Source organism: Terrapene carolina, unplaced genomic scaffold (genome assembly GCF_002925995.2).
Source record: "Terrapene carolina triunguis isolate 2854851 unplaced genomic scaffold, T_m_triunguis-2.0 Scaffold93, whole genome shotgun sequence".
Taxonomy (NCBI): Eukaryota; Metazoa; Chordata; order Testudines; family Emydidae; genus Terrapene; species Terrapene triunguis.
The window spans coordinates 18119629-18133133 of record NW_020664444.1 but is presented as its reverse complement, the minus strand read 5'-3'; the positions used below and the strand labels follow the sequence as shown (position 1 = coordinate 18133133).

The following is a 13505-nucleotide window of genomic DNA, read 5'->3' as shown; positions in this document are numbered from 1 at the left end:
AAATTCTGCACCGCTGGGTACCTGTAGCTGAAACCAAATTCCTTGTTACTCCTCTTACATTCTCCAACAGGCAATCTATCAAACAAGGTAAGTGTTTTTTATAAGTACAGTAGGTATTAAAGTTTTCAGAATAGATGTAAAGTACTAGTATCAAAGAATATTTCATTCACTGTCAATGCTGTGATTAAAAATCACAGTACCGCTACACAGGAAAAGTACCAAAAAAAAGGAATAGTTTAGATATTAAATATGAAGAAGTTTGTGTTTTGAAGATGCATGAAAGTAGCTGAATCCATTCTGTAAAACATAGGAACTTTGGACAAAAGACCATTCATTTCTATAAAATAAAGGATTTAAAATATACACAATTCAGAACCTAAAGAACTTTTAGACATTTCATAATCAAAGAGCAACTATGCAAACCATAATTGAAGAATACAAGCAAACAGGAATAGGCCATTTCCTTTCTTTGCTGCTTCTTTCACTTATTTGTTCAAAGAGGTTTACACTGTTTATGTTGTTTGCATGACAAAGTCCTTATGTATAATGGTAAGAATATTAGTTTATGAAATGTTGGATTCATCAAAATTACCTGTGATGTGTGCTATAACCCCATCTCCTTCCCAAACAACCGTTCCAACCTTTCCCCATAGCTGTCTAGACCTTCCCTGTTACCCTCAAGATAAGATCCTGTGCATCTGAAATTGTAGGTGACCCCAAAATGCTTAAGACCAAACCAAAGCTTATTCTCTTAAGAGAAAGGTACTTCTTTTCCTACCGCAGAATCATCTATCTGTCTGAACCCTCTATTCCTCTCTAATACTGTTAGAACATGCTGTTAGAAACCCTGACTGCAGTTTCCGTTAGAAAATCAATTCATTTGAATATTCTTTAGCATGTATCAAGTATATTGGCCTATAAGTGGTGAAAGCACTTCCAAGTCACACCTTTGAGATCAGAGCAAGTTTGTTGCTGTGAATATCTTTGCCATACTTTTTTTACACTGTGAAATGCCATTAATATTCATAGCATCAGCCATTATAAAGTGGCCAAATATATAAACTATCCTATTTAGTTTTCAGAAATTCTTCGTCTTTCTGACAGAGGAGCAAATAAACTGAGTCAGGCATTTACCTTACAGTGTAACATGCTGCTTCAGTCATGCAAATATCACCAGGCAACTGCTGAGAGCAAATGCAATCCTAATCTTCCTCAACAGGAGCTTGATTCCACACATTTTTTTTACCAGAACAGCTAACTTACTGATTTTTTTTTCTTCTAACATGTTTGGATGGAATACGTTTTTGGGATTTGAGTCAACCAGCTCCTAAATGTGGGTGTTACTGATTTGTCTCTCTTAAATTAATTTATTCTATGTTCTTTGCTAATTTAACTGTCTGAATAGGTTGAATAGAAGATGTATATACCCAGGCTGTGTAGCAGTTACAAACTTGCTTCTTTTCACTACATTGCTCTGGGACCCAGTGGACAATCAAGCATTTCCCAGACTTTAGTCAGGAGGCTTCTCTCTGTGAAGTCAAAGACAAAACTCGCATTGGTTCAAATTCTAAATCCAGAATGAGTCCATTGATTTCAGTGGAGTTACTCCAGATTTACACTGATGTAACAGACAAAAAAATTGACCCATTGACTTCACTGGGAGAATATAAGGCCCATATATATTTTTTTTTTTTTTTGTTAAGCAGCCAAAGTTACTGTGGTAATTGTAGTTTACTACAGGTGTTGGATATAAAGCTTGGAAGCAATATTGTTTGCTAAAAGCAAACAAAAAAGCATCAGGAGTGCTTTGCTAGTGACGTGTTATCTCAGAAATTTGATGTGAAAATGAAAGAGAAATTAATTCCAGGGGCAGATAGAGAGACACCACTGTAGTTAAGGTTATATCAGCGTTCACAATGAAAATCTCTGTTTTCCCACTCAGGCACAATATTGTGCTCCAGGCGGAAAATTGTCATTTAGCTTTGATTTCCCAGCTTTTGTCAGTTTGTCACCACTTTATTATTTAAACAGTTTTCTATGCCAAATAATGGCATTGCGCAGCTATGGCAGAAAAATTAGAACTTCTAAAAGAACAATTTCTATTACAGTTACAAACAATACAAAGGCTGCCAAAAAGGCTTATAGACTCAAGGAACAATGCTCTTAGTCTTGTCTTAAGATTGAAAAAAAATTACACATCAGCATCACATTCAGGAATTGTCAACAGAAGAGAGCAATTCATTTTTATTAAGAGATTTTCTAAATACTAGAATACTTGTCATATGTTCTGCCTTGGAAAATGCATTATAACTCGAAAAACTGGCTTCATAGTACAATTCAGTACTGTACATGTTTGGTACAATGCTAGGCCCATTTTTTCAGCATACTATTGATATAGGATCTCACTTCCAAACTAAGGCACACACAATTACACACCAAAAATGTGTCTACATTACTGTGCATAATTTGCACTTGCAGGGAATGTTTGCACAAATCAGACAGTTGCGCACACACACAGATAATTACATGCATGACTTGACCAGTGGTTGCTGCAGAACTACAGTGATGGGGCCTCTGGTAAAACAAGGCTTGGTTAGATCACCTGATTGGTGCACACAGTCAAGCAGTGTATGCACATGTGTGCATTTTTGGATGCTTCATGTGGAAAATCAAGCCATCAGACTTTCCAGTCCTGAAAAAATGTAGGATTCCCTGTATCTCCTCACTGAAGATGAAGAATGGGGGCTTGAGTCAAGCCCATTGAAGTTAGTGAGTCCATCTATTAACTTCAAGGGGCTTTGGATCAGGTTCCAGTTGTGATGGAAATGTGGGATAGAGGATTGAGTAACCAGGAACTATTGAGTTCTAGTCCTTACTCTGACATCTACTGAGGCCTTTGGTAAATCACTTTCACCCAGATTTTCAGAGGCAGTCATGCATAATTCCCTATGCCCAGGGCCGGCTCCAGGCACCAGCCGAGCAAGCTCGTGCTTGGGGCGGCAGATTCTAAGGGGCGGCTTCCCTCCAATCCTTTTTTTTTTTTTTTTTGCTTCGCTGCTCCCACCACCCCGCAGGTTTTTGTTTTTTGTTTTTTTTTTGCTTGGGGCGGCAAAAAAGCCAGAGCCAGCCCTGCCTATGCCTAATCTACAAGTGCAAATACCCCTTGTGTGGACGGAAATGTTTGCCTGCCTAAACCAAGGGGGATTGTGGTAATATAACATTTTTACCTAACTCACTGAGGTGTTTTGAAAATTACTTAATTTTGCAGTGTTCTTTGGCACTGGAAAGTGATAGTATGTGAATGCAAAGTATTTTGTGTTACAGGGAAAATCATTTAAAATCTTTACAGTTCCCTTTGTAAGCAATGAATGTTATCACAGTTTGGGCAATATTTCCTGAATAAAGTACAGGGAATACTGCGTTAACATTATCTGTTTACACACACAAATTTGTAATGACTTTGCCATGAAATACACAGTAGCAACAGTTAAGACAAAAAGACAACTAACCAGGTTATGCTTCTCGCAGCAAAGCTAGGAAACTCTGTCTCAGAAATCACAGCAGAGTTAAATCTAAGCAAGGACTTGCACGGAATCTATCAATTCACATAAGATAAGCTAAAAGTTCAGAACTTTCCTTGAAAGGGTTTTTCGTTTACTATTTGCTTGAAAGGAAGAACATCACACTCAGATCTCTGTTAGATAATCAGAATAAAATGTGTTCATTCCTATATTGTGATTCACAACACTCAAACTGTATTGGAAAAAAATAATTCTGGTAAAGTTACCAGCCAGGTTTAGTTTATTTCAACATCTAAATGAAGAATGCCTTTTTAAATTTCCAACTAATGAGTCCATGTGCACTGATGAGACATAGGAGAGTTGCTAAGGGCAACCAGAATGCCACAAAGATTAAACCTCTGCAGAGTTCGGGGGCGGGGGGAACAGAAAAGGAAGAAGATGGTTACAGAGACGATGAGATGACACAGAACACAAGGATCTGGGAGCCGGAAAACCTACCAAACCCCTCCTCACAACTCACAGAGAAAATATGGACATTGATTTTACTTTTACATTCTCACCAGTTATAAGTATATCCGTCAGAATTATGTTATATGGCTTGGAAATATCTTGAAGTTCTGGTTTTAATTCCAATTTTGAATGGGAATAGAACACTTCAGACCATGCAGTACTGCTGATTCATGCACACTTTGTATCTGTTGAAGGAACTCAACATCACTTCATATCTTGCTAGACACCCAGACTCCTACGGTCTGTTGTCTTGCTACTTATTAGGGCTGATATTCTGTTGTTTTAAGTACCATTTGATTGTTAAAACCCCTTTTTGAGAATAAGCAATTTACAACATGTTGTAGTCGCACCATTTCTTTTGCGGTGGCAAAACTACAGTGAATGTTAGAGCCGAGGAAATAATTCACAGAATAAATAACTCAGGCACCAGTACTCCTCTATGGTCCAGCTGCTTTGTGCCACTCCATCACTGCAAAGCTCACAGGGCTACCTTGGGAATCCCTTTGTAAACAGCTCTACTCCACCCCCTACTGGACCTAGTATAGAATATGTCACTAGGGAGGAGGGAATAGGAACAAGTGCCAATGCCGTCTTGTGATCCCAGGTACTGGAACATTCCCAAGAGAGCCAGGAATAACTTGAAGTCCGGGGGTGAAGCCGGCCCCTTGCCAACTCCAGGACTAGGGAGCCACACAGGCAGCCACCCTTTCAGCTCTGCTTTGCCCTTAGGCCAGACCAGGGATCTGCCACTAATGCTTTTATTTTTATTATTTTATTTTGTTCGCTGATCAGGAACAGTCTTGTGTGGTTACTGGATACACACCATTCAGCATTTGAGCCAGCTGTTGCAAAGGGTCTCTTAAGTCACATGGTGCTATTTCTTTTCCCTGGTTGGATGAATTGCCTTATAAGCACAGGAGCTTTGACTCTCTCTCTGGGAGAGGTGGTAAATTCACTGACAAAAAAAATCTTTCTTAACACAGAGTTCAGTCCTAGTAGTGCCTTTCCAGAATGTCAAGTTCAGCAAAACTCATACCTCTGAACCCAGACTTAAGCTTCTGAAAACCAGGAAATAGCTAAGGTACATACCAGCATAACCTTAACTCTGTCACCCGGAGCTGGCAAGAGCCACTTGGATTTATGTGATGCTCTCCAGCTGCGTTCCTTGTGTCAGGTGTAGCTGTATTGAATGGTGGAGAAGCTTGGCCGAGCTGTCATGATATGAGGTGATCTGGGGAGCCCTATACCTATGGGGCAGGGACATGGTCTAAGTGCCTCTGCCTGCCTCTCACTGCATATAAAAGAAAACTAGTGCATGTACCCTGAGCGATGCAGTTTACTTCATTTGAGCGCTGAGTTGTGTAACGTGTCAGCAGCAATGTGAAGGGGTCATCTTACCATGGAGATTGTCAGCAAGGAGGTGGGATATGAGGGTGGTGTACGGGTGTTATGTAGGTTAAAGTGTTGTGTTATATGGAATCCTGCATGTAAGAGTGAAGGGGTTGTAAAAAGTAGTCGATAGGACTGTTTCTGTGGAGCAGGCTCAGTGTTTGAGAGCAGAGCAGGGGCAGATTGCTCCTGGTTAGCACAGCTCACCTAAACACAAGTTTTGTCTTAGAAAAGACAAGGTGTCTGACTCTGTGCTACAGTGATCATGTGCCCTATTCCCTGAGTGTGCTGCACCATATGCAAAGGCAGAAGGCGAGTGTGATGGTTCTTGGGGTGCCCAGGACTGTGAGTTGCCTTGTTACCCTCTGCCTCCAGCAACTGAGAAAGAGAATTGCAGTGGTTAACTGACACTAGCCTCTTAGTCACCCAACCAACCTCCTCAGGGCAATGCCAGTCCTCACTTTGTTCTGCAGGTTAACAGTAGGTGCACCCCAGTCGCTGGGCATTCCCCTGTGATATCAAGCCCCTGTCACTGGCTACTCACAGAAATACCAGGTTTTCTATCCCCAAGGGGATGTTGAATCAAATCATATGGTGTGTACAACTGAGGAACAGCTCCTGTGTAACATCACAGCACTGAGGTATATTTATAGTGGCAACAATCATATGTTTATTATCAAAGGTTAAAAGATAGTGAGTGAGGATAATAGTAACAGAAGGTTACATATAAAACAACATCAGTGCACACCATTTAGAGACTAAATTTAACTTTACCAGGCTAATAGTCTGTCTAAAGAGCAATTTCATCTCACCCAAAATTTACTTGCATCATTTCCATCCTACGCTGCTTGGGATTCCATTTTCATGAATGTAGTCACACTGCTCAGTTACTTCCTCAGGTGCAGGATAAAGAGGTGTCCTTTTACTTTCTCCTTATGTCCCCCAAAATTCATTGTTTTGTCCTCAGAGTCAGGATGCCTCCCCCAAGGCTTATTCCCCGCTGTGCAGACTCTATGTTGCCATCACATCCTCATGTTGACTTCATATACAAACAGGGACTCCGTTGTGTTGTCTCTCAGTGCTTAATTTACATGTCAACCAAGGCAGAAAGGTGAACATATATCCTTTGTCTGGCAAAAACCTGGTTGTCAACTCTGCCATGATTCAGACTTTAGGACCATATTTTCATTATGCATATATAACTTTTTCCAAAATATCAATACATACATTTCACAACAATATTAATGATCAGCATGATCCTGGCTTTCACTTAAGATCTTACAGGACATCATTTATGGATAAGTAGCATAAAAGCATTGTGCTAGCTGTAGCGAGTTTGTCAGGCCTGTAAGGAGTAACTGTTACAAAACAGTGACCCCTTTGCTGGTGGAGCTGGGGAGCTGACCCCTGGCAGGCACAGACATGGCTTCCTCCCACTAAAGCCAGGAGGTAGTGAGGCACCTCATAACCCTGGGAAACATCATGTGTAGCTAAGATATTGGGGGTTTCTTAAGGTTACAGTGAGCATGTGTGTTATGAACTTATTAGATCATTGCCTTAGAGGGCAAAGTTAAGGTTATATTTGTGTGTACCTTAACTCTGTATTTCCTGGTTTTCAGAGGTTTGAGTTTTGCTGAACTTCACATACTGGAAGGGCACAAGATACTACTGGGCAACCTTAACTCTGCATTAACAAAGGGTTTCTTTCAGTGAATTTCCTAGGTTGTTTTTAACAAAAAGAAAAATGTTTTGTGTAGGAACTGATGCATCCGAAGAAGTGGGTTGTAGCCCACGAAAGCTTATGCTCTAATAAATTTGTTAGTCTCTAAGGTGCCACAAGTACTCCTGTTCTTTTTGCGGATACAGACTAACACGGCTGCTACTCTGAAAGGTGTCCATTTAGGCGATTGTAGTTATTACATAGGTTTGCAGTTAAAGCACTACGGTGGGTACTTAAATGTAAAGAATGCTATGTGATTCCAAAGAGCATAGGACTTTGGTATAGTGGAATTATCAAAATGGTTGTACTTTGATATGTTTGGAGGGTGGAGTTGCTGATAGGGCAGGAAGAGAAATCCCAGATATGGTCTGCGTCCCACAATCTTGACAGTTTTTTTTACCCCATGTTGGTTACAGTAACTTTAAGAGAAGACTGGTGTATCTCCCTCCTTCTTCACCTCTCTCTCCCATCATCCTGCACAAAATATAGCTCCTCCACATATACCATCATTTCCAGCTACCCATCCCTTTTCCATCTCATGAAGCCATTAGCACTTCAGAAGCCATTAGCATGTAAAAAATGGCTCCTTGCTGTCTGGCATCCTGTGCTGCTGCATATACATATCACAGGCAGCAGCTTACTAGGTCGCACGCTTGGTTGTTTTTTAAAACTATTCTCATCAACCCCATTTACCAGCTCTCCCCCTTCCTGCCTCAGGCTCCTTGGCAATTAGCACGCAGGCCACAGAACGCACTGGCTGCATTTTGATCCTTTCAGTGCCCTGCATCATCTCCTTATTTCCCCTCACGTTGCCTGACCAGCGCAGCTGGTTCTCCCTCCCCGCAGAGAGGCAGGTGTCAGCATGAGACCCAGAGTTAAGGAGCTGGGGAGAGGACATTGGAACAGTGCAAGGACTAGAATAGAATCAGTGAGGATATTTGTTGAAGTGGGGGGTGGAGAGATGACAGATATGGGGAGAAGTATGAGAGGAAGGATGGTCCAGTGGTTGGGACTTGGGAGACGTGAGTTCAGTTCCCTGCTCCACAAAAGACTTGTGCTGTGATCTGGGGCAAGTCACTTGTGGTACGTCTACCCTTCAAGCTGGAGGTGTAATTTCCAGTTCAAAGAGACATACCTGTGCTAGCTTGATCAGAGCTAAAAAAAAGAAATGTCGCCACGGCAGCGGGAGGGGCTGGTTGCCTCAAGTACATACGTATCATCTCAGACAGGATCAGACTCAGAGCAGCTAGCTCCTCATGCTGCTGCGGCTACATTTCTGCTTTAGCTTGCTAGCTCAGCCAGAGCTAGCGTGGGTCTGCCTGCTCAAGCTGGAAATTACACTTCCAAAGTGTAGACATACCCAAAGTCTGCACTGGAGCTGGAGGAGTAATTTCCAGCACGGGTAGGCGTATTTGTGCTAGCTTTGATCAAGCTAGCATGCTAAAAATAACTGTGTAGCCACAGCTGCATAAATGGAGGAGCGGGCTAGCCACCCTGAGCACAGTCCTGACTGAAACTCAGTGCGTGTACTCAGGGCAGCATCGCTGCAGTTATACTGCAACAACATCGTCCCCTCTGTGCTGTGTTAAGTTCTCCATTACGTATGAAACATCCCAGTTAGTCCTGAGAGAGAACAAACAGCAGGGGGAAGAGTAAAGCCAAAGCAATTTCATGTTTATATTTGAGCTTATACTCACGGCAAGGTTTTTGCAGTGTTCTCCCAGCTGAAGTGATGATAATCCATTGTCATGCATTTAACACACGTACAATATCTGTTACCTTAAAGCTAACTAGCTTACTGTGAGCCCGCAGGCAGAGTCACCACTAAAGGCAACCCGAGTAAAGCCCAAGTGCTCAAGTGTTTCCCCATCCTTTTCCTCAGGGAAGGTTGATTAATAAACAGAAGACCCCAAAAAGGCTCAATATACTACACAACACTTGGTAACAAAGACCTTTCCTGCTGTACTCCCCTGGGAAAGGGAGGATACATACATCCCCTCTGGGAAAGCCCTTTCTTGGCTACTATGGAGAGACACCACATCTGTCATTTCCCCGAGCCAGGGTCTCAACTGTTTGCTGCTCTTGCCTAGGAGGCAGGAATCTGGTTTCCTATAGGCCATATGTTTCCTCCTAATCATGTGCCCTGCCACCACAACTCCCTTTTGATAGGACCCAAGGGTCATAACAGTGTTCTGCCTATGTACCCCAGTGCCCTGTGACTGTTACTTGATGTTAGTGAGTTAATAATCCATATTTATAGATCATTCGGTTTAATGTATACTGGGAAACTTTCATTTTGCTTATTCTTTTGGGAGGAAATCAATGGTTACTCACAGTTGCTCAATCAATACAAATTGCACCAATAAGGATTATAATGATGGTGACACCTAGTGCCACAACTGCTGTGAATTCAGGTGTCTGATGAGAAACCAGAGGTAATGTGACAGATAAACCTAACAGCAGCAGGCAAACACATTGCTTCAGAAGAACAGTTATTCACTAGGCTCTCATTCAGAGAAAAACCCTACAGGCAAAAGGATTTGCTTAGAAATTTAGTTCAGATCCAGTTGACAAGAAGCCGATTAGCTTCACAATGAGCAAATGCAACACTGTCTTGTTTGCAGCAAGACAAACAAAATGTCAATAAAAAATTACCTCCTTGCCTGAGGGGTTCAGTGGAATTCAAGAAAAACTCCAATCTGTATTGTTTTAAAAAATTACAAACACAGTGTTATGCACCAAGCTAGCCACACTTTCCACTCCTCTCTCCAGCTCTCTAACTTCTTTTTCCGCACGTTGAAGGACCCAAAAAAAGAGTGCTGAAGTTTTAGTCTTTGCAACAGACTATGGAATGCACAGCCATTAGAGAGAGAGAAATTATACTAGGAAAAGCTACTGAGGAGTCAAGTGTGCACCCAGTGTGGAGAATCAACAAAAATTGAAGCTAAATTTTTATCCTAAGAATGTAATTTAGAATGAATAGGCTATATTTTGCAATGATGTACAGCTCATGCCCACCACTGAAATCAGAGGGGTTTCACTGGGATATACTCTGACAAAGAATTTGGCTTAGTGACTGCAGAGTAATTAATTATCAATAGTATGTTATGACCATGCCTGTTTTTACTGTAAAATGAATTTTATCTGTATGGGGTCTGATCTTACACCCCTTGCTTTTTTCCTGTGGGAGGAGTGCAAGGTCAGAGCCATATATACCAATTTAATATACAGTATCAATGCCTTAGCTACATATGTGATGCTTCTCAGGAGTACCCAGGATTGCGAGGCACCTCGCTACCACCTGGCTTTAGTGTGAGGAAGCCATGTCTGTGCTTGCCGACGGTCAGCTCCACCAGCCATGGGCACCGCAAGCACTCCCCTCTCAGCCTACACAGGCTCTGCTGTCCCTCTCCAGGAAAGCGATGGGCACACTCCACCCTCTGAGCATCCCCATGGAGTGTCCAGTCCCTCTTCCACTGGCTGCTCACAGAATTCACAGGTCCCAAAGGAGTAGTACACCTCAGCTTGCCAGTTTCATCGCAGGATCACCGCTCTCCTTAACACACAGCACTTAGATATGTTTACAGTGAAAAAAAATAAGTTTATTTAACAAAGACTATAGATTTGAGAAGAAGCAAGTAGATTTAATGGAAACAAATGGCTACATATTAAATAGAATCATAACAGGCATTCTAGAGCCTAGCCCTATCTAACCAGATCCTGTGGAGTTTAGCTTACCCCCAAAGTCTTTCTCCCAACATTTTACAGCCTGGCTGGCTGTGACCCTCTGTTCATAAGACATGTAGACTGGCAACTTGTGCCCTAGGTGAAGTATCCTGGGTATGCCCCTGTATCCTAGATGTATTCCAGCAATCCATTGTCTTTACTCGTAAACAGGACAGCTTCCTCTGTGCTCGTTGTTTTTTCCTGTAGGCTTCTTTCCTGTTAATTTTTGCAAACTGTGCTGGTGGCTCTGTATGCAGATAGACTCACATTGTAAGTTACACAATGGAAGAGAACTGTCTCCTGCCCCCGGCCTGAACTTTCTGGTGAGCTGTCTTAACTTACATACCTTAAGAACATAGTTTTCGGTATAGATACATAAGTCCTTAAATATCATGCGTACATACATCCTGCAATGATTAGGATGACCAATGCGTTATTGGCTGTTCGTAGAGGCCTCACATGCCATGCTTTGGTGCACTATTATGTAGACGTTAGAGTCAGGAGATGCCTGTAAACCCCTATGCACCCCTTATGTCCTCTGCCAGTTGACATCAAGGGGTCCCTGGGTCACAGCATAATACATCTTTTACAAAAGTTGCCTATGGGAGGCAGTGTGATCCTATCAGTGAGGAGTCAAGAAATCTGAGTTCTGTTCTCACTTCTGCCAGTGACCTGCTGTGTGACACGGGACAAGTTGCTTTGCCTCTTTGTGCCTCAGTTTCCCTATGTCTTAAATGAGGATAATGATGCCCAAACTTGGTAAAACTGTTTAAAATCAGTGGATGAAAAGTGCCAGATCTAAGTAGTGCAATTATTGAACTCCACACCTTGTCTTTTAAACCAAAGAAAAAGCTTTCCACTTTGTGCTACAACAGGACTTCTGTCAAATGGGAAATAGTGTTTTATTCTCTTAAGCAGAGTATTCTGTTAAACAATTTTCTCCTGCATAGATATATACTACTACTAATATTTTGTGAATACCTTTCACATAAGTCCATCTAAAAATGCACTATAAACTTTTACAAATGGTATGCCAAAATCGTATTGTTCCCCATTGAAATGCAGCCAGCTCCGTGACTCAACACAGCAACTGCTCAATAGTGCACAGCAACACAACAATTTAATGTTGGACATGCAAAATATGCAACTACAAGGAGGAGTTATGAAGTCAAAATATAATTGCTCAAATTCAAATTTGTCAAGGACCCAGAGATTAATACCCTTATTCCAGCAAAAAATGCTACTGGATCTTTTAACAAGTGGCCAGTTCCTTGGTTTTGTGTTTGAGTTGAAAGTCAGCACCTCTGTCAGTGCAGTGTTACAGTACTCTATTTGTTTTGCTCTTTTGCTTAGGCGTTCCCTTTTAATTAATAGGTTTACAAACAATCTTGAATATTTAGTTGCTTCCAAAGCAGGAAATTGAATTATGTGTCCTTGTTTTGTTTTCTACTACAGTCCTCTGTCAGACACGCGCTTCTGATCGATCTGCATGGCACAAGCCTATTTTGTCTAATGGGTTTGGGGATAGGCACAATCTTAGCTAAAATAGGCTTTCAGATGAATAAAGGAGCAGCATGGACATGAGGCAGGAGTTGTGGCCATTAGCGTGTGATTCCTGGCCTGTAAAAGAAATCTGAACATAGTGTGACTTTCCTAGCCCTGGAGGGACTTGAATGAGCCTGTTTTGTGTTCTCGACAATGTGTATCTTGGCAAAGTTAAGCAAATCCTTTATGCAACACTGAGTGCTGATGTTACAAGAAGTGAACTGAGAACTGAAAGAAATAAGTGTATAAACTGAGAATTCACACCTGTAAAGCATTTTAGCGAAAGGTACATAGTGAATATTTTCATAGGGCCAGATTGTGCTTCCATGTACCTTACTCTACAAATAGTCCCACTGAAGTCAATGAGGCATATCTGTGTCTTTCAGGGGTCTGAAAAATCCACACCCGAGAGATGTAGCTGTGCTGACCTAACTCCTGGTGTGGACGGGGCTAGGCCTAGCTGTTGCCTCTTGGGGAGGTGGATTAACTACACTGACAGGAGAACCCAGCCCATCACAGTGTCGACACTGAAGCAGCAGCTGTGCCCCTGTAGCATTTTAAGTGTAGACATAGCCTTAGTATTTGCCTTAAGTAGGTTTATTTTTCTTTTCGTTTCTGGTTTATTTCTTTTTGTCATTTCATAGATATGACTGAATATTAAGATTTTGGGCAATATGCCACATTTTAGTAAGTTAGAAGAATTACAGCAAGGAAAACAACCACAGTGCACTGAAGGGTATTATTAGGAAATTGTTTCAGTGCATTACTCACACAAGAGCTTGATTGCTATTAAAAATATGTTTCCAATAAAAACGGTTCAACCTGAAGTGCTTCCAGGAACCACATTGGGGTCATTCATTACATCAACCCCATCTACACTGTCCAACACCGATGTTATCTTTCCAAGTTCTGGGACTGATGCCACCCAGTTTTTGGAGACAGGTCAAGCTGATAAACATATGGTGACATATCCGCAGTCTTTCAAAGATAGGGAGGAGTGAATCCGTTCAGAAAAAAACAGCCCCAAGTCTCAGCCGTTTCCCCAAACCAAACACTTTAAGATAACACGTTAAGTCTGAAAAAGTTTGGCAGCC

The 13505-nt window shown here is 41.7% G+C and overlaps 1 protein-coding gene across 1 annotated transcript in view; it reads left to right on the top strand.

The window, feature by feature from the left end:
* XYLT1 (xylosyltransferase 1) overlaps nt 1-13505 on the top strand; it is a 316864-nt gene that overhangs the window by 297540 nt on the left and 5819 nt on the right. The window contains exon 12 of the mRNA XM_029911280.1: nt 9-87. Within this exon, the coding sequence (XP_029767140.1) occupies nt 9-87 (79 nt within the window). The remainder of the gene's footprint in view (nt 1-8; nt 88-13505) is intronic.